Source organism: Bombina bombina, chromosome 2, assembly GCF_027579735.1.
Source record: "Bombina bombina isolate aBomBom1 chromosome 2, aBomBom1.pri, whole genome shotgun sequence".
NCBI lineage: Eukaryota > Metazoa > Chordata > Amphibia > Anura > Bombinatoridae > Bombina > Bombina bombina.
In genome coordinates, this window is record NC_069500.1 from 125638491 (window position 1) to 125664556 (window position 26066).

The window sequence follows — 26066 nt, forward strand, 5'->3', positions numbered from 1 at the left end:
ATCGAACCCCTGGCGTCCTACATCAGGCAACATTGTGCCGGTCTGGACATATGTGGTCAAAAGCAACATCTGTCACTTTACGCAGATGATCTGTTGCTCTTTGTAGGTGATCCTCGCACTAATTTGCGGCCTCTTTTAGATGTAATCAGTGATTTTGGCAAGTTCTCAGGGTACAAGATCAACATTGATAAATCGGAGGCCACCTGGTTACAAAATTCCCGCAATATGAATCTAGCGGACTTTGGTCTTAAAACCACTCAAGGTAGGTTTCAAATATTTAGGCATATGGATACATGTTAACCCTCATATGTTATATTCTCTCAATATTGGCGGGCTTATCAGTGGCATTAGGCAGATGTTGGTGGGTTGGGCGAAGCTTCCCCTCTCTCTCTCGGGTAGGGTACACCTTTTTAAAATGGTTGCCTTGCCTAAGCTTCTTTACCCATTACAGATGTTGCCCCTTCTCCTTATGCAGAGAGATGCGGCATTCTTACAATCCGCTATTGGAACCTTTGTTTGGCAGGGCAAAAAACATAGAATAGGCAGGACTCCCTTATCAATGACGGTAGGGGGGGGGGGGGGCTCCGTCTTCCCAATATAACGTGGTACAACTGGGCGGCCCTCTCTAGATTTATATTGGACTGGCTGGTGGAGAAGAAGAACTGCTACACTGTCCCTGACCTAGAATCCAACATCATTAAACCACTCCACTTAGCCTTCCTGCCCCATGCCAACCTGAAATCCTTATCCCCGTTTATTCAAAATCCTATACTGTTCAGGGATCCACTGAGAGCCTGGGCCAAGATTTGTAGACTCTGGGGTGTACACCGATCGACTAGTAAATATCTCCCAATACAAGGCAACTTGGACTTCCTCCCGGGGTATACCACGCAGGCATTCCAGACATGGCAACGATTGCGACTTACACGACTTCACCAACTTTTTCGCCCCCTGACTTTAGAAGTATTGCCCTTTCAGGACCTACAATCACGTTACAACCTACCGCACACACACAGGTTCGCATACTTCCAATGCAGACACTACATATGCACCTTAATCTCTAAGAGACTGTTACCCACAGAATCTTCTAATCTAGACAGGCTTTGTGCTCTGGCGAAGTTAGGTTCTTTTAGGTTATCACACACATACAATTTACTGATTCGCCACTTTGAGGACTCTATGCTTCATGGACTAGCATCAAAGTGGTCTCAATTTGGGGAGTTAGAGGTGGACTCATCAGTGATCGCTATGAGCTTCGAGAGGGCACACCAAAGTACTATTTCCGCGAAATTGAGGGAATCACATCTGAAATTTCTACATCAAGTCTACATCACTCCTGGATTACGGGCTAAATGGGTTCAGGGGGCTCCCAATTCATGTAACAAATGTTGCCTTGGTTCTCCTGATTGGGTCCACCTACTTTGGGGTTGCCCCAAAATACAAAAATTCTGGCAAAAAATCTCGTACTGGCTAACCAAATTAACTAAACAAACCGTGTCCCTCTCGGCGCAACATGTGATCTTTTTGACACCCAGAGACCTGACATACAAGCATGACATTTTCTTAACTACAATTCTTATGCTAGCTAAACAGACTATTTTGAAAGAGTGGGCGGGGAGCCAAACCCTGCCTTTTCAGCAACTGCTTAAAACAATACACAATCAGATGTTGATTGAACAGGCAGATACTAGAGGTGATCCTGAGAAAAGGATAAAAAGATTTCTCCTTAAATGGGAGGTTTACTTGTTACATTTGCCGGATATAGTAAGAGATAGGGTTCTCCTTCCCTTTAAGAATAGTCAGTATGTTCTCAACGAAAATCTCAGGGGCAGGTGGTGTCTGTCCTCAGATCGGGCCCATGAGTGATCTGCCTGTTGGAGGGGGGGGACCTGGAGGCGCTCTGGGTAAGTACGAATGTTGTATGTCTTCCTCTTATCTTTTCCTCCTTTCTCTCTTCCTTTATATGTTACCTTCTATCTTTTTCTTTTCTTTTTTTTTTTCCTCTTTTTCTATTTCTTTTTCTTTCGTTCTCAGCTGTTGAGTTTCTTCTCTGTTTGTTTGCAAAAAATGTTATTGGAAAAAGCTGAATCTCGGGACATGCATGGAGATTTCATTTCTCCTTTACCTTTTACAATATGCTCTGTAAAATTGTTTTATTCTACAAATGATCACTTTGTTATATCCACATCATTGTGACTGTACTCGCCATGTATGTCTTGGATTCTTGTTTATAAAGTTTTAAAAAAAAAAAAACAGAGGTGTTCTAAAAAATCTGTTTGCAGATAGTAGAGAAATATTTATTGTATCACATATAATTCATACATAAGTCATATATAAGCCATACAGAAGTCCCAAATAATTTTAAGAATAAAATATTTAATAACACGTAACAGAAAGGTGCAACAGGGACATACACATGAACAGAAAAAGTGGAAAGTTTCTACTAAAAAAGTTCCTAAAATATACCATCATACTGCAACAAATTTACTCTTAGTATAGCAGGGAGAGGATAATCTGACAATGTTATAAAACTGCAGTGTTAAGATAATTTAATAAAACCCTGAGGTTTTCAATTTATTAGTGTCTTCTGTGCAAACCAGAAATAATTAATAATAATAATAATAATAATTTTATTTTTTCCAATTGAAGAAAAACAAGCAGAAGGAAACGCTGCTCCGTTCTCATGTCAGAACGAAGCAGTGTTCAACTTCGAACAAAAACACTCTCCAAAGATGGCGCCGCTCCTTAACTGAAAAGGAGGCGGAGCAAAAAAAAAAAAAAGGCCATACAAATAAAGCGTGCAAACATTGCACTTCATCTACCTGAGAGAAAAATATATTCTCATCTCCTAAAATCCCCATAACTGATTGATTCAGTGTCAAGGATAGAAATACAGGGCATTCTTCATAAGTTTGATTTAGCACTTCCTATTAAAACAATAATGGACTACCGCTCCACTTAAGAAATCTTGAAAAGTGGAAGAAACAGCATAAAAACCTCATAGGCATGGCGCTGAGAGTGAAAGCGCGAACTCCTAAAAGTGTCCTAAACGGTACAACCAGAATTAGGAAGGCTTCACCCAATGTATTAAAGACTTCTCAAATAAGGCAGAATTTAATGCTGAGTCCCCAGTAGAGGGTTAACTCCTTCCTCCTCGAAGGAGATTAACCCCTAGTCTCCTATCACATGCCATTAATTGTGCCTGCTCACTGCCATAAAAAAAAAAAACCTTCTCTATGAAGGATTTAGTGTCCCATATTAATTGCAGGGAGTCTTGACCCTTTCAGTGCCACCCTCCTAGCACCAGAAGACAAAAAGGCACTTACCTGCAGTCTGGCCGTCCGGCAGGAGGACAGCTTATCTGGTATGAGGACAACACCTCCTCATAGAGACCTGTAGAAGAGAAATTACAGAGCAAACCTGCTCTGGCTTTCTATACCATGGGCAGCAAATATGTTAGGAAAACGCAGCAAGGCCCACCTTACAAGTTCCTAACTGCTTTAAAGCCACCACTGCCCTTACCGAAGAGACTAATGTGGAGTACAGCTAGACCCAATCCTTGAAAAAAAGGAAGGAACAGAGTAACCTACTCTGTTCTAAAATAATAAAATCTTGATTGAAGTGAAATAAATCAAATTTCTTCAGGACACCAAATCTTCACCTCCTCCTTGCACCGAAGGCAAAGAGAATGACTGGGGATTGTGGGAAGGGAAGTGGTACTTTTTGCCTATTTCTGCTGGCTAGGAGTGATATTCCCAACAGTAATTGATTACCCTGTGGACTCACCATATCTAAGGAAAGAAAACAACATTTTCTAACTTGAAAATAAGCACACAAATGTTTTTGCTTATTTAATTTAATTGACTCAAAATTATATACGTTTTTACTTAAAGCATCAGTCAACTAAGACAGCTTTATACCAAGGTCTAAAGGCATTAGAAGCTAAACCTTCTAGAAATTCTGGGTTACCCATTATTGGTAAAAAAAAAAAAAAAAATAGTTGGACAAAGTTAATTTGAAGTTTCTTACATATTTTGTTGCCAGGCTAAGATAGGTTTACTGACACACACATTTTTATGCAATTATATTGCACATGGACTAGAACATTTAGTAAAAAAAGGTTTACCAAATATGTTCCAGATATACATAAGTAAAATTACTTACAATCAAGCACAATCTTTACCTTCAGAAGTTTTACAGCACAAATGAGGTTATCATCGACAGGATTGGAAAACAAAGCACTTAGCAGTTCTCGGAGTCCAGACTGCAGAACTTCGGCTTTTGTTAGCTGCCCGTTAGATCCTTTTACCTATAAAAAAAAAAAATATATATAGTACTGTATATGTGCTTGATTTCACAAATATAAAAGCAGATGATGACGATTATAAAAATTACACTGCTTCATACAGGAAAGTAGTGTGTTTAAAATAAATAGTGCCATGCTTTCTATATTATGCTTTTAAAACATAGAACACTAGCACATTCTATTTCATAACAGTACTATAAATAAGGGGGGTAAAGATAACAATTATATAAATTAAAGTGCTCTATTCCCATGGAAATTTATAATTTAGAGGTGAGTGAATGGGTGCTTTAGAGTAAAATGTACATAACAATGTATCAGTTGATCTGAGTTGACAATGTATGCTCACAAAGCAGTTAAAAACAGAATTTATGCTTACCTGATAAATTACTTTCTCCAACGGTGTGTCCGGTCCAAGGCGTCATCCTTACTTGTGGGATCTCTCTTCCCCAACAGGAAATGGCAAAGAGTCCCAGCAAAGCTGGCCATATAGTCCCTCCTAGGCTCCGCCCACCCCAGTCATTCGACCGACGGACAGGAGGAAAAATATATAGGAGAAACCATATGGTACCGTGGTGACTGTAGTTAGAGAAAATAATTCATCAGACCTGATTAAAAAACCAGGGCGGGCCGTGGACCGGACACACCGTTGGAGAAAGTAATTTATCCGGTAAGCATAAATTCTGTTTTCTCCAACATTGGTGTGTCCGGTCCACGGCGTCATCCTTACTTGTGGGAACCAATACCAAAGCTTTAGGACACGGATGAAGGGAGGGAGCAAATCAGGTTACCTAAACGGAAGGCACCACGGCTTGCAAAACCTTCCTCCCAAAAATAGCCTCCGAAGAAGCAAAAGTATCAAATTTGTAAAATTTGGCAAAAGTGTGCAGTGAAGACCAAGTCGCTGCCTTACATATCTGGTCAACAGAAGCCTCGTTCTTGAAGGCCCATGTGGAAGCCACAGCCCTAGTGGAGTGAGCTGTGATTCTTTCAGGAGGCTGCCGTCCGGCAGTCTCATAAGCCAATCGGATAATGCTTTTAAGCCAAAAGGAAAGAGAGGTAGAAGTCGCTTTTTGACCTCTCCTTTTACCAGAATAAACAACAAACAAGGAAGATGTTTGTCTGAAATCTTTAGTAGCCTCTAAATAGAATTTTAGAGCACGGACTACGTCCAAATTGTGTAACAAACGTTCCTTCTTTGAAACTGGATTCGGACACAAAGAAGGTACAACTATCTCCTGGTTAATATTTTTGTTGGAAACAACTTTCGGAAGAAAACCAGGCTTAGTACGCAAAACGACCTTATCTGCATGGAACACCAGATAGGGCGGAGAACACTGCAGAGCAGATAACTCTGAAACTCTTCTAGCAGAAGAAATTGCAACCAAAAACAAAAAACTTTCCAAGATAGTAACTTAATATCTATGGAATGTAAAGGTTCAAACGGAACCCCTTGAAGAACTGAAAGAACTAGATTTAGACTCCAGGGAGGAGTCAAAGGTCTGTAAACAGGCTTGATCCTAACCAGAGCCTGAACAAATGCTTGAACATCTGGCACAGCTGCCAGTCTTTTGTGTAGTAAGACAGATAAAGCAGAGATCTGTCCCTTTAGAGAACTTGCAGATAATCCTCTCTAAACCTTCTTGTAGAAAGGAGAGAATCTTAGGAATTTTTATCTTATTCCATGGGAATCTTTTGGATTCACACCAACAGATATATCTTTTCCATATTTTATGGTAAATCTTTCTAGTTACAGGTTTTCTGGCCTGAACCAGAGTATCTATCACAGAATCTGAAAACCCACGCTTCGATAGAATCAAGCGTTCAATCTCCAAGCCGTCAGCTGGAGGGAGGCCAGATTTGGATGTTCGAATGGACCCTGAACAAGAAGGTCCTGTCTCAAAGGTAGCTTCCATGGTGGAACCGATGACATATTCACCAGGTCTGCATACCAAGTCCTGCGTGGCCACGCAGGAGCTATCAAGATCACCAAGGCCCTCTCCTGATTGATCCTGGCTACCAGCCTGGGAATGAGAGGAAACGGTGGAAATACATAAGCTAGGTTGAAGGTCCAAGGTGCTACTAGTGCATCTACTAGAGTCGCCTTGGGATCCCTGGATCTGGTCCCGTAGCAAGGAACCTTGAAGTTCTGACGAGACGCCATCAGATCCATGTCTGGAATGCCCCATAATTGAGTTATTTGGGCAAAGATCTCCGGATGGAGTTCCCACTCCCCCGGATGGAATGTCTGACGACTCAGAAAATCCGCCTCCCAGTTTTCCACACCTGGGATGTGGATCGCAGACAGGTGGCAGGAGTGATCCTCCGCCCATTGAATTATTTTGGTCACTTCTTTCATCGCCAGGGAACTCCTTGTTCCCCCCTGATGATTGATATACGCAACGGTCGTCATGTTGTCTGATTGGAACCTTATGAATCTGGCCTTTGCTAGTTGAGGCCAAGCCCTGAGAGCATTGAATATCGCTCTGTTCCAGAATGTTTACCGGGAGAAGAGACTCTTCCCGAGACCATAGACCCTGAGCTTTCAGGGATTCCCAGACCGTGCCCCAGCCCACTAGAATGGCGTCGGTCGTGACAATGACCCACTCTGGTCTGCGGAAGCTCATTCCCTGGGACAGATGGTCCAGGGTCAGCCACCAACGGAGTGAATCTCTGGTCTTTTGATCTACTTGAATCATTGGAGACAAGTCTGTATAGTCCCCATTCCACTGTTTGAGCATGCACAGTTGTAATGGTCTTAGATGAATTCGTGCAAAAGGAACTATGTCCATTGCTGCAACCATCAACCCTACTACTTCCATGCACTGCGCTATGGAAGGACGAGGAACAGAATGAAGAACTTGACAAGTGCTTAGAAGTTTTGACTTTCTGACCTCTGTCAGAAAAATCCTCATTTCTAAGGAATCTATTGTTCCCAAGAAGGGAACTCTTGTCGACGGAGACAGAGAACTTTTTTCTATGTTCACCTTCCATCCGTGTGATCTGAGAAAGGCCAGAACGATGTCTGTATGAGCCTTTGCTTTTGACAGGGACGACGCTTGTATTAGAATGTCGTCCAAGTAAGGTACTACTGCAATGCCCCTCGGTCTTAGAACCGCTAGAAGGGACCCTAGTACCTTTGTGAAAATCCTTGGAGCAGTGGCTAACCCGAATGGGAGGGCCACAAACTGGTAATGCTTGTCCAGAAAAGCGAACCTTAGGAACTGATGATGTTCTTTGTGGATAGGAATATGTAGGTACGCATCCTTTAGATCCACGGTAGTCATAAATTGACCTTCCTGGATAGTGGGTAGAATCGTTCGAATGGTTTCCATCTTGAACGATGGTACCCTGAGAAATTTGTTTAGGATCTTCAAATCCAAAATTGGTCTGAAAGTTCCCTCTTTTTTGGGAACTATGAACAGATTGGAATAAAATCCCATTCCTTGTTCCTTTATTGGAACTGGGTGTATCACTCCCATCTTTAACAGGTCTTCTACACAATGTAAGAACGCCTGTCTCTTTATTTGGTTTGAGGATAAGCGAGACATGTGGAACCTTCCCCTTGGGGGTAGTTCCCTGAATTCCAGGAGATAACCCTGAGAAACTATTTCTAGCGCCCAGGGATCCTGAACATCTCTTGCCCAAGCCTGAGCAAAGAGAGAGAGAGTCTGCCCCCCACTAGATCCGGTCCCGGATCGGGGGCTACTCCTTCATGCTGCTTTGTTAGCAGCGGCAGGCTTCTTGGCCTGCTTACCCTTGTTCCAGCCTTGCATCGGTTTCCAGGCTGGTTTGGGTTGTGAGGCATTACCCTCTTGCTTAGAGGATGCAGAATTAGAGGCCGGTCCGTTCCTGAAATTGCGAAAGGAACTAAAATTAGACTTATTTTTGGCCTTGAAAAGCCTATCTTGTGGAAGGGCGTGGCCCTTTCCCCCAGTGATGTCTGAAATAATCTCTTTCAATTCTGGTCCAAATAGAGTTTTACCTTTGAAAGGGATGTTAAGCAATTTTGTCTTGGATGACACATCCGCTGACCAAGACTTTAGCCAAAGCGCTCTGCGCGCCACGATAGCAAACCCTGAATTTTTCGCCGCTAATCTAGCTAATTGCAAAGCGGCATCTAAAATAAAAGAGTTAGCCAACTTAAGTGCGTGAACTCTGTCCATAACCTCCTCATATGGAGTCTCTCTACTGAGCGAGTTTTCTAGTTCCTCGAACCAGAACCACGCTGCTGTAGTGACAGGAACAATGCACGAAATGGGTTGTAGAAGGTAACCTTGCTGTACAAAAATCTTTTTAAGCAAACCTTCCAATTTTTTATCCATAGGATCTTTGAAAGCACAACTATCTTCGATAGGAATAGTAGTGCGTTTGTTTAGAGTAGAAACTGCCCCCTCGACCTTAGGGACTGTCTGCCATAAGTCCTTTCTGGGGTCGACCATAGGAAATAATTTCTTAAATATACGGGGGGGGAACAAAAGGTATACCGGGCTTTTCCCACTCCTTATTTACTATGTCCGCCACCTGCTTGGGTATAGGAAAAGCGTTGGGGTGCACCGGAACCTCTAGGAACTTGTCCATCTTGCATAATTTCTCTGGAATGACCAAGTTGTCACAATCATCCAGAGTAGATAACACCTCCTTAAGCAGTGCGCGGAGATGTTCTAATTTAAATTTAAATGTCACAACATCAGGTTCAGCTTGTTGAGAAATTTTTCCTGAATCTGAAATTTCCCCATCTGACAAAACCTCCCTCATGGCCCCTTCAGATTGGTGTGAGGGTATGACAGAGCAATTATCATCAGCGCCCTCCTGCTCTACAGTGTTTAAAACAGAGCAATCACGCTCTCTCTGATAAGTAGGCATTTTGGATAAAATATTTGCTATGGAGTTATCCATTACAGCAGTTAATTGTTGCATGGTAATAAGCATTGGCGCACTAGATGTACTAGGGGCCTCCTGTGTGGGCAAAACTGGTGTAGACACAGTAGGAGATGATGTAGTATGTTTACTCCCCTCATCTGAGGAATCATCTTGGGCAATTTCATTATCTGTGGCAGTACTGTCCTTACTTTGTTTGGACGCTATGGCACAATTATCACACAAATTTAAATGGGGAGACACATTGGCTTTCATACATATAGAACATAGCTTATCCGAAGGCACAGACATGTTAAACAGGCTTAAACTTGTCAACAAAGCACAAAAAACGTTTTAAAACAAAACAGTTACTGTCTCTTTAAATTTTAAACAGAAAACACTTTATTACTGAATATGTGAAAAAGTATGAAGGAATTGTTCAAAAATTACCAAAATTTCACCACAGTGTCTTAAAGCATTAAGAGTATTGCACACCAAATTTCAGAGCTTTAACCCTTAAAATAACGGAACCGGAGCCGTTTACAAATTTAACCCCTATACAGTCCCAGCTATAGCCTTTGCTGAGACCCAACCAAGCCCAGAGTGGAATACGATACCAATTGACGCCTTCTAGAAGCTTTTCCAGCAAATTTCAGATCCTCACACATGCATCTGCATGCCCTGCTCTCAAAAAACAACTGCGCAGTAATGGCGCGAAAATGAGGCTCAGTCTACAAATAGGAAGGCCCCCTGACTGGAAAAGGTGTCTAACATAGTGCCTGCCGTTTAATAAACGTTCCCCAAGTTTATAAATGCGAATTGTCAGCATAAATATGAATAAAATGCCCAAATAAAGCAATCGATTTAGCCCATAAAAATGTCTACCAGTTTTTTTAACCCATATTAAGCCCTTTATTCTGTTTGCTTGACTAAGAAAATGGCTTACCGGTCCCCATGAGGGGAAATGACAGCCTTCCAGCATTACATGGTCTTGTTAGAAATATGGCTAGTCATACCTTAAGCAGAAAAGTCTGCTAACTGTTTCCCCCAACTGAAGTTACTTCATCTCAACAGTCCTATGTGGAAACAGCAATCGATTTTAGTTACTGTCTGCTAAAATCATCTTCCTCTCACAAACAGAAATCTTCATCCTTTTCTGTTTCAGAGTAAATAGTACATACCAGCACTATTTTAAAATAACAAACGCTTGATAGAAGAATAAAAACTACATTTAAACACCAAAAAACTCTTAACCATCTCCGTGGAGATGTTGCCTGTGCAACGGCAAAGAGAATGACAGGGGTGGGCGGAGCCTAGGAGGGACTATATGGCCAGCTTTGCTGGGACTCTTTGCCATTTCCTGTTGGGGAAGAGATATCCCACAAGTAAGGATGACGCCGTGGACCGGACACACCAATGTTGGAGAAAGGATATTATACACTAGATTTTTATTTGCATAAAATGTTTTGTAGATGATCCATTTATATAGCCCATACAGTTTTTTTTTTTTTTTTATGTTTTGCTGTGCTTATTTTTAAATAACATTGCCCTGATTTTCAGACTCCTAACCAAGCCCCAACGTTTTAGAAGTATACTGATGTATACCTCCTCCAGCTTGCTCCTGTTTGTGTAAAGGGTCTGCTATTTTTGCTATACAGGCACGTTCAGTGGGTGTTCCAGATAACCTTTTCAACAGAGCTAAACTGGGAGCTTGCAAGTTTTTAAACAGTTTTATACTGGATTTTTATATCAGTATCTGTGCATATGAAAATAGGTGTATATTGTCCATTTATGGGACATTCAATAAATGCTACTTAGGCTGATGTATTCAAAGCAAAAAATAGCATGCAGATTCAAAATGATATTGGATGTTTAAAATGTTACTGCCCATAAAGCCATGTTGTAACCTAGGTTTCCTTCTTTGCTGCAACACGGACAGTTCTAAATGGGTTAGAGTATGAAACTAATGACTGTGCGGAATAGAGCAGTGTTTTGTCTGGAGACTGCACTTGTATTTTTATAGGAATTGGAACCCCTCAAGTCTCAATCAATTTATAGGAAAGGGGACAAAATTAATGACGCAAAGTTGTGGGGGTTTTTCTACACAGAACATTTTATACTACAAACAAAAATTGTTTAAAAATATCCTTTCGAAAGGATTTACTCTCAAAATATTAGAATGCACAAAAACAGCACACTGAGAAGTGACAAACACTAATAATCAAAAATAGGAGGTAAAAAACTGGAACCGGAAAAGTTTTGGATTTCAGAATAGTTTGGATTTTGAAATATGTGCACGTTAAAAAAAAAAAAAAAAGGGACAGTCTGGGAAGAGGATAGGACAAAGTGTAAACAACATCTTATGTCATTAAGGCAATATTTACATAACATAATACTGCTTATACTTGCAACCTAAAGAAAGTTTTAAATCATTGTTAATACGTTTGTATACATAGTTCAGTGCTGTAATCAGAAAGCTAGTATTTGTTGTTTTAAATAAATAGACTTTTTGCATTTTAGTAAACAAAAAAACAAACCAAAGACTTAGACAGGGAAATAGTATTTTTTTATAAAAATAATAAAATTAAATAGTTTGGATTCTGGAATTCCGTATTTGAGGATTTGTTCCTGTAGTGACAAAGTAGTGTTAACACCGTAAATGCAAAATAGGTTTCTGGCATATGCATAAGAAATGCCATATATCATGCTAAAACATTGTTCATTTGAAACGGTTTAAGACATCCATAATTTTTCTTTGGAATTTAACAGTACGCATACAAATTTCATTATTGTGCCTCAATTAAAAATGTTGAGGGTTAACATTGATGTTTTATATAGTAGATAGAATAGAAGAAAAAATAGTGATGTGCAATAATCCACCAATAAATAAAACCTCAAATTGAAAGTATGCAACAGAATTTTAGAAAATAGTTAGCGAAGTTGCGCCTATAGTGTTAACCTGTACTAGGTAAACAAATTAGTATAAAAGTGGATTGTTGCAGAACAATAGAATATAAAAATATACACAGTACTAAGATGTTGAAAAACCTCAAATTTAATACAATTTATATAATAAATAAAATAATCATCAATTTATTTAACCCTCTATCAAATCCATATAAAAAAATCTCTATTCTGAAAAGACTGGCCAGTCAAATAGAACCAACAATAATCAGAACAGTTAATGTATACAAATAAAATACACTATGCTAAACTAAATCATAAAACTCGTAAAAATGATGTTTGCAATATTTAACATATACTTCCGTTTTACTTTGATTGGTCCTAGCACTTCAAAAGGAAGCCATTAAAAATGATTCACAAAGTCAAACAATGTATCAGCAAAGCTAAAAGGAAAATCCCTATAAATATTGACATGCAAGAAATAAAAGTACTAATCTGATATTTAATACCAAAATATAAGTTACTATTCTGTTTCTTTAAAAAAAAAAAAAAAAAAAAAATTAAAAAAAAAAGTCTGTGTGTCAGAATAAAATTAAATTGTTACCTCCAACTTGAGATAAAGTTCACCCAAGAAAAGTACAAAGGCATGGAAGCGCTTGCGTGTGGCTTGATCTCCTTTAGCTCCCTGATCTCGTTTTTCATATTCTGTATGACATCTAGAGAGAAAGGAAAAAAACAGACAGAAAATGTATTTATGATACATACACATTTCTTATTTAATTTTTTAAATCCAAGAGAGAATATAAATAAATCTATATTAAAAACAAAAAAAACGTCTACAATGCCAGTCTAGCAGCACAGTCAAAACTTTAAAAGTTCAATTTACATTTCAAATTTCACATAAGATGATAAATGTTTATTTTTATCTTATTTCTTACTACTAACATATTAGCAATCCATTCTTCATATGCAGCCACATGTATCACACAATTAAATGCCTTTAAAATTAATATTTAACAATAGATCTCACTTTCCATTAAAATCTGAAATAAAAATTTAAAATACTGGCATACACTTATGCCACATGTACTTGAAAAGCTGTGATAGTAAATTTGCAAAAGTAGACATGTTAAAATGATTCTAAGGGAATTTGACATACTAATGTGCATGTCAAATTCAATGTTATAGTTCTTTAAGAAATGTTGTATTGTAAAAGGTTATAATGATTTACTATTGACAAGGGACAGTAAAGACAAAAAAGAAATTCATGATTCAGACAGAGCGGGTCATTTTAAACAATTTTCCATTTTACGTCTATTATCAAATGTGCTTTGTTTTCTTGGCATCCTTTGTTGAAGAGCATACCTAGTTAGGCTCAGGAGCAGTCATGTACTTCTGAAAGCTAGCTGCTGATTGTTGGCTGTTCATATATGCCTCTTGTCATTGGCTAACCCAATGTCTTCATCTAGCTCATAGTAGTGCATTGTTGCCAATTCAACCTAGGATACTAAGCGAATGAAGCAGATTTAATAACAGAAGTAAATTGAAAAGTTGAATAAAGTGGTATATGGCCTAGATATGAGCATATGGAGGTTTCAAATACCTCTGAATGCAGAAGGTGGCTGCTTGTGCCCTTCGGCTATTTTTGGAAACTAGTGTTACAGTTTCACAATAATAAATTTGACTCCAAAGATAGCGAAACGTCATGAGCAGCAGCCTTCTAACTGAAACCTCCAAATGCACATATCTAGTATGGCTTATTCATAAGACATTTTTTAGACTCCATGTCCCTGTAAAGCTTTGATATGCACTGTATTGTAAAACACTAAAATGTACTTACCTTTGTAGTAATATTTGTCTGAAGTTACCATTCTGTGAGTTTATGTGAAGGTTGATTGAAAGAAAATTGCAAATTCGTGCTCCCGTGTAGGAAAAATTTGGAACAGATGTTGACTTTTTTTCATAAAGAAAGACAAAATATATTACCAGTGAAAGGTATCAGATTTGCAGTCAAATGCATTGTAGTATATACAAGAGCACAAAGTTTGAGGCTTAACAGCAAGGTATTGAGAGCCTTGTGGCAGTATACTTATATATTTTGTATTACTTAGAAGAATCCAGTTCTAAAATATTACAGAAATACAATTTGCTAAAATATAATTAAAATACAAGACAATGATAATTTATGATACTAAAAAATATGGTCCATAATCTTTAACGGGATCACTCACCAACATGAAATCTTTCTACCCTCCCAACCAACAGCAAAGCAGATACAAAAACACGTACACATACCTACAGTCATGTCATAGCTTTAGGTACATGTTAAACTACTGCGCAGTGTCTGCACTGCAGAGGATATCCCTAACTAATGTAGCCTCATGTATAGAGGATGCCTATTAACTGCAGGACAGACTTGAACATCAGAAAGCTCCCGATAAGATACCCACTACAAACAGGACAGTCTCTGAACTACAACCAATCATCCTGGAGGGCCACTTACAGACCCTAGCTTACAGCCTCAGTCACTGCAGGCTGATGTCACTATATGGCCCTCCTGAATGTATTTTACAAAGTACAGATAGTAAGTTAATACAGTAACAGTTCTTGTTTGTGTAAATAATGTGTGCCTTAAAAGGGATATGAAACCCACATTTTTTCTTTCATGATTCAGATAGAGAAGGCAATTTTAAGCAACTTTCTAATTTACTGCTATTATCAATTTTTCTGTTATCTTTATTTAAATGTAAGCATAGGAGCCGGCCCATTTTTGGTTCAGCACCTGGGTAGCGCTTGCCGATTGGTGGCTACATTTAGACATCAAAGCACTATCCAGGTGCTGAACCAAAAATAGACCTGCTCCTGTGCTTACATTCTCGCTTTCTCAAATAAAGATACCAAGAAAATGAAGAAAAATTGATAACAGGAGTAAATTAGAAAGTTGCTGCTCTATCTGAATCATGAAAGTTTAATTTTGACTACTCTAGGTTTTCTAATTTACTCCTATTTCTTTGTTCTCTTAGTATCTATTTAAAGCAGGAATAAGCTTAGTAAATGGCCCGTTTTTGATTCAGCACCTAAGTAGCTCTTGCTGATTGCTTTGTCAAATAAAGATACCAAGAGAACAAAGAAAAATTGATAATAGAAGTAAATTAGTTACTTAACATTGCCTCTCTCTCTGTATCAATATCCCCAATAGTGGTGCATAAACATCAGCTCTTGCCAGCTCCAGCCCAGCTTACACCTATGGCGTACTTGAATAGAAATAAGAAGCACTGCTTTAAGGGACAGTAAAGTCAAAATTAACCTCATGATTTAGACAAAGCATGCAATTTTAAACAACTTACTACTTTTATCAAATTTGTTTTGTTTTCTTTGTATGATTTGTTGAAAATCTGGGAGCTAGCTACACATCTAAGCCTCTTGTCACTGGCTCAACCAATGTGTTCAGCTAGCTACTAGTAGTGCATTTCTGCTTCTTCAACATAGGAGAGCAAAAGAATGATGCAAAGTAGATAATGGAAAGTTGTTTAAAATGGTATGCTCTGGCATATGTTAAAGGGACACTGAACGAAAAAAAAATATTTTCGTGATTCAGATAAAGCATGCAATTTTAAGCAACTTTCTAATTTACTCCTATTAATTTTTCTTCGTTCTCTTGCTATCTTTATTTGAAAAGAAGGCATCTAAGCTAAGAAGCCAGACGATTTTTGGTTGAGAACACTAGACAGCACTTGTTTATTGGTGGGTGAATTTATCCACCAATCAGCAAGAACAACCCAGGTTGTTCACAAAAAATGGTCCGGCATCTAAACTTATCTTTATTTGCAAAGCAAGAAAGTACCATGAGAATGAAGAAATTTTAATAGGAGTAAATTAGAGAGTTGCTTAAAATTGCCTGCTCTATCTGAATCACGAAAGATTTTTTTTTTTGGTGTCACTTTAATTAAACTGATGTACTAAATAGTATATTTAGATTTAAAGGGGCAATAAAGTCTAAAGTGATCTTTCATGATCCAGGACAAGTGTAATTTAAAAAACAAAAAAAAAAAACAAAAAAAACTTACGTCTATTAAAAAGGGAGTGTGTAATATACGTTATTTAATTTCCCCCCCCTTTTCTTGTAATTCCATTCTGAAATTGTGAGCTTTTCAGTTCCTGTTAGAAATGTAGAAATAGACTGCTATATTACACACAGCAACATAGCACCCTCTAGTGACCTATTTATAACAGTCCCTAACTGGCCACAGCAGAGAAGGTAATCTAAGTTACAACATGGCAGCTCCCATTGTTTTATAGACACTAAAAATGTAGTGATGCACCGAAATGGAAATTCTTGACCGAAACCGAATCCGAAAATCCGGGATGCACTTGGCCGAAAACCGAAACTGATACCAAAAATGTATTTTTTCAAAATGTATTTTTTTTTTAGCTTTTTTTGCATAATTAGAGCCAATAAAAAAAATCCCACACTTTTATTGAAAGTAACTCACTAAAATTGGACAAAAATATCTTAAAACAATAATATGCTACACAATAATTTTACCAAGAAAAAAAAAAAAAACAGGCAAAAAATAATGCCATTTTCGGCCAAAATTTTGGTGCATCCCTACTTAAAACAATTATAAATATCAATATACTGTATTATTCTTCATTTAGTTCTATGTAACAGAATCATATTTAACTGTTTTTTTTTTTACTAATTATCCAAATAAAGTATAGTCCTAGAAAACTCATTATATGCAAAACAGTAAGTCAAGTAATAAACTTAAACAGCAGCTCTAGGCTAGCATCAAATTTGAAACATGCTACACAATAATTTTACCGAAAATAACAGGCTAAAAAAACGAAAACCGAAATAGCCAAAAATGCCATTTTCGGCCGAAACTTTCTGCGGCCGAAATTTCGGTGCATCCCTATAAAAATGTACACTTATTTTGTCAATATTTAAATAGCTAATTAAACTAAAAAAAAATACATCTACATATTATTCTCAGACTAATATTTTCTTAGAATTCACATACTATTTATTTTGAGTTTAATGTCCCTTTAACTTGTGCAAAGAAAATAATTTTCTTAACAAAAAAAGTATTGCAAATAGGTTTTACATTGAGAAACGTTTTCAAATGACTTGCATGTCTATTTACATTCTGGTGAGATTAAAGGGACAGTATACACTAATTTTCATATAACTGCATGTAATAGACACTACTATAAAAAAATAAGATGCACAGATACTGATATTAAAAATCCAGTATAAAACGGTTTGAAAACTTACTTGGAAGCTCTCAGTTGAAATGTTGAAAAGGTAGCAGGAAAGCCCACTGCAAGTGGGAAATAAGACCCCCCCCCTTCTTTTGCATATGAAAAGACCCTTTACACAAACAGGAGCAAGCTGGAGTAGGTAGCTGACGGTATTCTCCTAAAATTTTGGGGCATGGTTAGGAGACTGAAAATCAGCGCAATGTTATTTAAAAATAAGCAAAACTATAAAATTTAAAAACAAAACAAAAACACTTAATGGGCTATATAGAAAGATACTCTACAAAACATTTATGCAAAGAAAAAAAAATGTGTATAATGTCCCTTTAATCACCTGGGTGTTTTTAAAGCCAAGTTAAAACTCTTTTTCAGTCATATCCATTATATAATTTTCAACAAACAGGATTTCAAAAAACATCTTTACACCAAGTTAAAACAAACAAATATTCAACTCAGTTATACAGGAAAAGCCTTTAGAATGCAATCTCTATGGCAAAGCCTTATTTAACCACTGAACCATTTTAGAGTTTTTAGAAGCTGCTGACATTTAAAAGGGAGATTAAACCCACATTTTTTCTCTCATTCTGATTTTCCAATGTATTTCTATGATCTAATTTGTTATGTGCTCTTTATATACTTTGTTGAAAAATAAACCTATGTAGGGTCAGAAGCTGCCGATTGGTGGCTCCCAGTAGTACATTACTGCTCTTTCAACAAAGGATACCAAGAGAATAAATCAAATTAAATAGAAGTACATTGGGTGGTTGTTTAAAATGAAAAAAGCTTTATATGAATCAAGAAAGAAAATGTAGGGTTTCATGTCCCTTAAAGCACTACTATAAAACATTTTCAGTCAGAAATCCACACAGTTTTTTTCAGCAAGGACAAACTATACCATTATTTAATGTATATATTATGACGTTTGCTCTACATCAAATGTATATTTTCATTAAAAGGATAAGGTTACAAAAAAACACAACTACATTTTTTTACAAACACTATAGTTAAATGAAGAAGGGGTTATCGTCATAAATAAGGGCCTTTGAGTATAGATATAAAACTGATGTGCACAAGGGGCTCCCATGAGCCTCTACTCAAATAAATGTATATTTATTAAAGCCTGGTGATAACAAGGCTATTAAAACCTATTACAGTGACAGAGGGGCTTCTGGTCTTTAAAATGTGATTGCCTTTTATAAGCACCTTGAGACCACCTCATTTAAAAATAAATACATTTTTTTTTTTTTTTTTTACAAACAAGGTTGCAAATAAAATGGTGTATTTTTTTTTTTTTTAACAAACAGTCAAAACAAGAAGTTCAGTATTCTCATCAATTGTTTAGCGGGTGCAGCACCCGGCAGATTTTACTGACCATTTTAGCCAATATTAAACTAAAATCAGCTAATATTAAAAATAGTTAATTTGTATAGCACAAATTACTATTAAATACATGTGAACAATTATACAATTAATTTGTGCTTTTCATACAAGAAGATTTTATAAAATTAGAAAATATTACACTGCCTCCACCCATCTTCATAATGCCAACGGCTGCTTCACACTGAAGGTGTTATCCCCATATAAAATTAAGGGTGATTAAAACTTGTATACAGGCTTTAATTTAAAGAGAAGTTTATGGGCTTTTATTAAAAAAAGAGGTCTCTAAGCCTTTTTATCACCTGTTATAAGTGTAAATATGTTAAAATTGATAGATTTTTTTTTTGAGTGTTTTAACTTAAAGGGATAGTCTAGTATAAATTAAACTCATTCAGATAGGACTTGTAATTTTAATCAACTTTCCAAATTACTTTTATCAAATTAGCTTTTTTCTCTTGGTATTCTTACTTTAAACTAAACATAGGTAGGCTCATATGATAATATTCTTTTCAACACAAAGAGACAGAAAGTACACGTGGGCCATATAGATAAAACTGTGTTCAGGCACAGGGGGTTATTTAAGATTTAGCACAAAACAATGCTAAATTTAAGACAATAGATAATAAACAGTCAGAGTCATGTGATCAGGGGGCTGGAAGAAGGTTCTTAGATACAAGGTAATCACAGAGGTAAAAAGTATATTAATATAAGTGTTGGTTATGCAAAACTGGGGAATAAAGGGATTATCTATCTTTTAAAACAATAACAATTCTATGGTAGACTATCCCTTTAAAGTGAATGGAAATTTAACGTAATGCAGTAAAGTCAAACGATAGACGTTCCAAAATGAGAGTTTCATTCATGAAATCTGTACTATATAGTTATCTTCAGGGATATTTCAATAGAAACGCTCTACGGATAAGAACGGAAGTTCCGGTCACCATATTTAACAATTGACAGATTACTCACCAGCAATCACCTAATCATTGTTTCCCCCCAGGTAGTGACGTTTGTGTAAATGGGCTGAACGGCCCAGAGGGGGGGGGGGGGACTACTATTATTTGATTGCAGATGAGTAATCTGTCAATCGATTGCCAATTACGCCGGGTGGAGGATCGGCTCTTATCCGTAGAGCGTTTCTATTGAAATATCTCTGAAGTTAAGTATATAGTAAAGATTTCATGAATGAAACTTGACTTTACCACATTAACTTTACATTCACTTTAACATGCCCAAGAAACACACCATTTGACAGGTAATTGCCTTTCAAACTGTGGGTCTTTCTCCTCCATTAAACTCCCTTAAGCTCAAAATTGCACCCTGACACTTATGGGTCTCCAGATCCGGAGACATCTCCTCTGCAAGTATTTGTGTTTTTGCCCACATACATTTATCATATTATTATGGTTTTTCGATACTAAGAACAAACAATACATTTTTACTTTGCACTGCATGGTCTTTGAAACTCGCCTCCATACACTGCAAGCTCTCTAATTCACATGAAGTTGACTGAGATCTCTACTAAACCACACTGCTAATTCACAATAATAAGTAATTTACGAAGGACAAGCAGGGAGTCAATAGCTTCTGGATAAGCTTGTTTCCTATCTGCTCTATCACACCAGGGTGTCTAGGAACATCTTAGACATCCTGATGGGATAGACAGATACTTGTCACTGACAACTTTTTTTCTGCCAGGATGAGAAAAAAAATAAAATAAAAACCTCTCATTCATAAAGCAAGATGGAAAAGCACACATTAAATGATTAAGCTACCCAATTAACCCCTTCACTGCCTGGAATAATAGAAGTGAGGTGCGCAGAAGCACTTAGTGGCCTTCTAAGTACCAAAAAACAATGGCAAAACCATATATGTCCACTATTTCTGAACAAAGGCGATCCCAGAAAAACACTTACAACCATTTGCGCCATCACTGCACAAGCAGTAAATCATTTCAGTCAGAAAGCCAAAGTTTGTGAAAAAAAAAATTTTTTTTGTTTTATTGTGAAATGGTGGCATGAAATATAAAAAAATGGGCCTAGATCACTGGTTTTCAGACCTATCCTCAGGCCTCCCTAACAGGTCACATTTTGAGGATATCTGAACTGGAGCACAGGTGAAATAATCAGCTTATTAGTAACCATGGTTATTTTACCTGCTCTCTTCCAAGGTTATCCAGAAAACCTAGACTGTTGGGGAGGCCTAAGGACAGGTTTGAAAACCAGTGGCCTAGATCAATACCTTGGGTTGTCTACTTAAAAAAAAAAAAAAAAAGTAGATGATAGATATATACATTTTTGACAGGTAAATAAACAAACAAGGAGGCTCTATTTCTGTTTAAATGGAGTGATAGCAAAAATGCTAAAAATTCTCTGGTATTGTTCCTCTAAAAGTCCCGGTAGGTAAGGGGTTAAAAAGGGACTAGTCAAAATCAAACTTTCATGATTCAGATAGGGCATGTAATTTTAAACAACTTTCCAAATTACTTTCATCACCAAATTTGCTTTGTTCTCTTGGTATTCTTAATTGAAAGCTTAACCTAGGGAGGCTCATATGCAAATTTCTAAGTCCTTAAAGGCCACCTCAACAGTTCATTTTGACAGTTTTTCACAGCTGGAGGGTGTTAGTTCATGTGTGCCATATAGATAACATTGTGCTCACGCCCATTGAGTTACTTATGAGAAGGCATTAATTGGCTAAAATGCATATCTGTCAAAATAACAAATAAGGGGGCAGTCTACAGAAGCTTAGCAACAAGGTAATCACAGAGGTAAAAAAAGTGTATTAATATAAGTGTTTGTTATGCAAGACTGGGTATGGTTAATAAACGGATTATCTATCTTTTAAAACAAAAATATTTAAGGGGTTAATAGAATAAGATGATCCCTCACCATGTCACCTGGATGATTTGCTTGAAAGTTTAAGTGCATATGTCCACCTTTGAAGGAACATGAAACCCAAAATCTTCCATGATTCAGATAGAGAATACAATTTTAAACAATTTTCCAATTTACTTCTATTATCTATCTTGATTCATTACCTTGGTATCCTTACTTGAAGAAGCAGTAATGCATTAGAGTTATATGAACAAATTGGGTGAGCCAATAACATGAGGCATATATGTGAAGCCCCCAATGAACAGCCGCTGAGCCTACCTTGGTATCCTTTGTAAAGGATACCAATAGAACAAAAAAGTTCAATAATAGAAGTAAATTGGAAAGTGGTTTAAAATCACATTCTATCTGCACATTTAAAACTTTTACACAGGGCATACTTCACCCCAGAAAGAGGCCTCAGAGTTTGAAATCAGGAATTTAACAAATGCCCCAAATGCTCCTACCCAGCTGCAGATTTAATTCATATGTTCTGGCAATGCCCTAGACTGAGAAATCTATGGAGTAGGCTAGAATATTGGCTTAAGAATAAACTAAAAATTGAATTAATAGCTCTGTCATTGTTTCAGATTATACTATGTATAAAATTTGAGGATAGACATCAGCCTAATGAGAAATTAGTAAACTTGTCCATTTTAGCTACCAGATATTTGATTTGCAAGAAATGGAAATCGAGATCATTACCAACTATCCCCGAGATTAGGAATCATCTAAAGAAACAATACATTTTAGAACAAAAAAATACAAACATAGATAATGAACTTGACGTAAGGAACTTTTTTGATAAATGGGCACCGTTCATTAAGATATTCCCTGAGAGAGAAATTGATTATTTGATTTCTCCATTTAAGAACTCAGAGATAGTTCTGCTCGGTATTTGGTAAATCAATGAATATATTCTCTGAGAGAGAAATCGATTATTTGATTTTTCCATTTAAGAACTCAGATAGTTCTGCTGGATATTTGGTGAATCGGTGAGGGTTAGAGAGAATCGGGATTTCCCTTCCTTCTCCCCCCCACCTTTTTTTTTTCCTTCTTTTGTTTGCTTTCTTTCTCCTTTTTTTTTTTTCTTATATAAATAATAAAAACTCCAACAATGAGTAATAAGTAAATTGATAAATATTTTAGCTCAATTAATTATGTATATGACTTGTAATATACATTTAATGTATGTCTGCTATTGTTTTTCTTCAGTTGATCTTTTTTCTGTTTTTCTTTGATGCTGACATAACATGTATGATAACTAAAATATTTTCCGTTTTCTGTTTTTTATATTATGGATTTTGTATTCATTGCTGGTTATAAATAAATAAATATAAAAAAAAAAAAAAAAAAAAAAAATCACATTCTATCTAAATCATGAAAAACAAAAAGGGGTTTCATGTCCCTTTAAGTTCTATGCCAATATATAGAATGCTACTTTCAATGATTCTCTTCAAATTCTGCAGTTTTCAAGCTGATGCTGTAACTTATGTTGTTAGTATTGATAGCTTCATGATTGTGTATGCTATTCCTCTCAATTAAGAGAAAAGTATAGGGGACTGTCTTTCCCTCACTCTTAACTCCTTATTACCAGGACATTAGCTGGCGCTTACTCCCAGGGGCTAACTTGCCTTCAATTACACCTCTCCACTCTCACTAAACCCCCTCCATTACTTATCTATATATGCACTTTATACTAAGAGTCCGAATTATCAAAGGTCTTGCGGACCTGATCCGACAGTGCGGATCAGGTCCGCAAGACTTCGCTGAAAGCAATACGCTCTCCGTATTCAGCATTGCACCAGCAGCTCACAAGAGCTGCTGGTGCAACGCCGCCCCCTGCAGACTCGCGGAAAATGGGCCGCCAGCAGGGAGTTGTCAATCAACCCGATCGTACTCGATAGGGTTTAATTCCGCCGATCTCTGTCCGTCTGCTCAGAACAGGCGGACAAGGTTATGGAGCAGCGGTCTTTAGACCGCTGCTTCATAACTGCTGTTTCTGGGGAGTCTGAAGACTTGCCAGAAACACGGGCCCACAATCTCCATACGGAGCTTGATAAATGGGCCTCTATGCCTTTATTTAGTCTGGTAATGCGTCTGAACTGGTTATTCAAAAACATTTCAATAAACGTATAGACAATTGGAAAAAAAAGCACGGTTTACATTGTAGCTGTGCAGTATTATCCCAAAGCTTTGTACAACTGAAGCCAAAAAGCAATAATTTTCTCTCCCCTGATTTGCTATTATAATCATACAGTAAAGTTCCATTTTCAATTGTCCCCTTGTGCTGTACACTTAAGAGGCAAAAACAAATGTACCAATTACTCAGAGCTGTAAAACAAAGTGAATACACAGCACTTACTTTACAATGCATAAATAATAATAATAATAAATTATAATACTCCCACCTACACCGAACCCACAACCCTTGGATCTCTAATGACTGACAAATGATTTACCTGCTGGTATACAAGTTCAACAAGTTCTTGCAAACAATCCGTGGTAACTGAGTTATTAAGTACTTCTAAAAAATTGTAAATTTCAACTTCAAAGCTCCCAGGCTGTTCTGTTAAATAATTTAAGAACTGCTGTACAAATTCTGCAAAGGACTCTTGTGGGACACCTGGATAATCACCATTTTGATCGACATTCTATAAAAAAAAATAAAAAAAAATAATTAATACAAGGGAAATGGATTTAAAAGATATATATTAAAACATTCAATATGTTTGTGTAGATTATTCCAAAGGCATTTATTGAAAACATCATGGCCACACTCACATTGTGGTCTATCACATATCCTGGGGGATAGAACTCTGCCGCATCAACTGACAGAGACGATACCGGAGTCGATTCAGCAGACTGAGACTTGGATCCTGCCATGGAATTATTTTGCACAGGTATCTGCACTAGTGAAGGGGACGTCCTCTGACTTGACTGGTCTAAAATAGAAAGGAAAAAAGAAAGAAATATTTACATTAAAGTAATACAATCCTACATTATAACACTAGTTTTTATACTTTCTAAACCATAAAAACACGTTAATGCTACAAAACCAGTAAAATTACGGGTTAATATGCTCACTTACTGCAAATCCCTTTAAAAAACGGGATGTGAAAGTCAATAGTATTCAATTGTATTTAAGAGATAAACAAATAATATTTATAGTTATAGTCTTAGCCAATTTCCATTTTTACCATCTCTGCATGTGAATGTCAATTATTGATTTTAGATGTGGCTGTCTAAGTATGACACCTTATCCATGAGTGTTTCACTCTATATATGCATAGATCCCAGACATACGTCATTTCAAGGATGCAGTTGATTGGGTATTGGGTCCTTAAAAACAGCTTCGCTTTTACCTGTGCTCAGGTTCTATGAGTAAGCGCCTATGGGCGTGAAACGCGTAAGAACAGCTGAGCCCCTCCATCTTGTGTTCTGTAACCCTGCTATCTACTGTTTTATGGACTAATAAATGACTTACTTTATTGTTGCAGCAGCCGGCAATTCTTTTTTTTTTTTTTTTTCCTTTTCTTCTTTTTTTTTTTCTCTTTCTTATTCAATTGTATAGTCACAGCATGCTACCGTAAGGGCTAAAATTATTAAGAAGCATTTGCAGCTTTTTCGGCTATGTGAAGCAGGTTTGCATAAGTGAGCTTGCCAGCCACATATTTATGGAGCAGCAACCACTTCATTTTCCTCTCTGCCCTCTTAGAGATGGCGATATCAATCACCCTGACATTCACTCGTTTAGGGTGATTAACATTCCAAGCTCTAGTGCAAGTGGTTGCGCCGGAGCAGGGGGTAGCATTTTACAAGAATCCTCTTGTGCAATGGTACATTGCAAGTGTTGATTGCAGGCAGACAGGTTCCTGCAGGCATAGTAAATCTAGCCCTTAGTGTAGTTTTTTTTTTTTATGTTTACACTGCATTAGTTGTCATAACACACCTTTTTCATGAGAGAGTGAGAGAGTGTGTGAGAGACTGCTCTCCTTGTTTTCCCAGCCCCTTTCACTGGGTGTCCCAGCCTAACATCATCAACAGTGCTAAACTGGAAGCTTATAAGTAAGTTTTTTAGATCAGTATCTGTGCATTTTCTTCTTTTATAGTAGTGCACATGCAGTTATATGAAAATCTGTGTACACTGTCTCTTTAAAGTGATGGTAAACTCTGCCCTTTTAAAATAATATCTGGAATGTTGATATTTTAGATGGAGTTTAATTCATCAGTTGTAACAAAGATGCGCTATAACTTACTTTTTAATGTAGATATGAAATTCAAATTCCCCGCCACCCGCTTCAAAGGTTTGAATTTAATTGTTATCCAATCAGCACTCTCCCCCTATGGAACTTTTGTTGTAGCTAAAGAGTTGATTAGAGCAGTGTTTTTCAACTAGTGTGCCGCGGCAGACTGACAACAGTGTGACAATTAAATTTTGCTTGTTTTTTTACTCGGGCCGTTTTTTTATTTTGAGTGAGATGATG

At 37.2% G+C, this 26066-nt stretch overlaps 1 protein-coding gene across 1 annotated transcript in view; it reads right to left on the reverse strand.

The window, feature by feature from the left end:
• PAIP1 (poly(A) binding protein interacting protein 1) overlaps nt 1–26066 on the reverse strand; it is an 86215-nt gene that overhangs the window by 54657 nt on the left and 5492 nt on the right. Inside the window, exons 2-6 of the mRNA XM_053699683.1 lie at nt 24364–24524; nt 24042–24233; nt 13908–14020; nt 12672–12783; nt 4184–4309 (exon numbers count right to left, since the gene is read on the reverse strand). Of these exons, the coding sequence (XP_053555658.1) occupies nt 4184–4309; nt 12672–12783; nt 13908–14020; nt 24042–24233; nt 24364–24524 (704 nt within the window). The remainder of the gene's footprint in view (nt 1–4183; nt 4310–12671; nt 12784–13907; nt 14021–24041; nt 24234–24363; nt 24525–26066) is intronic.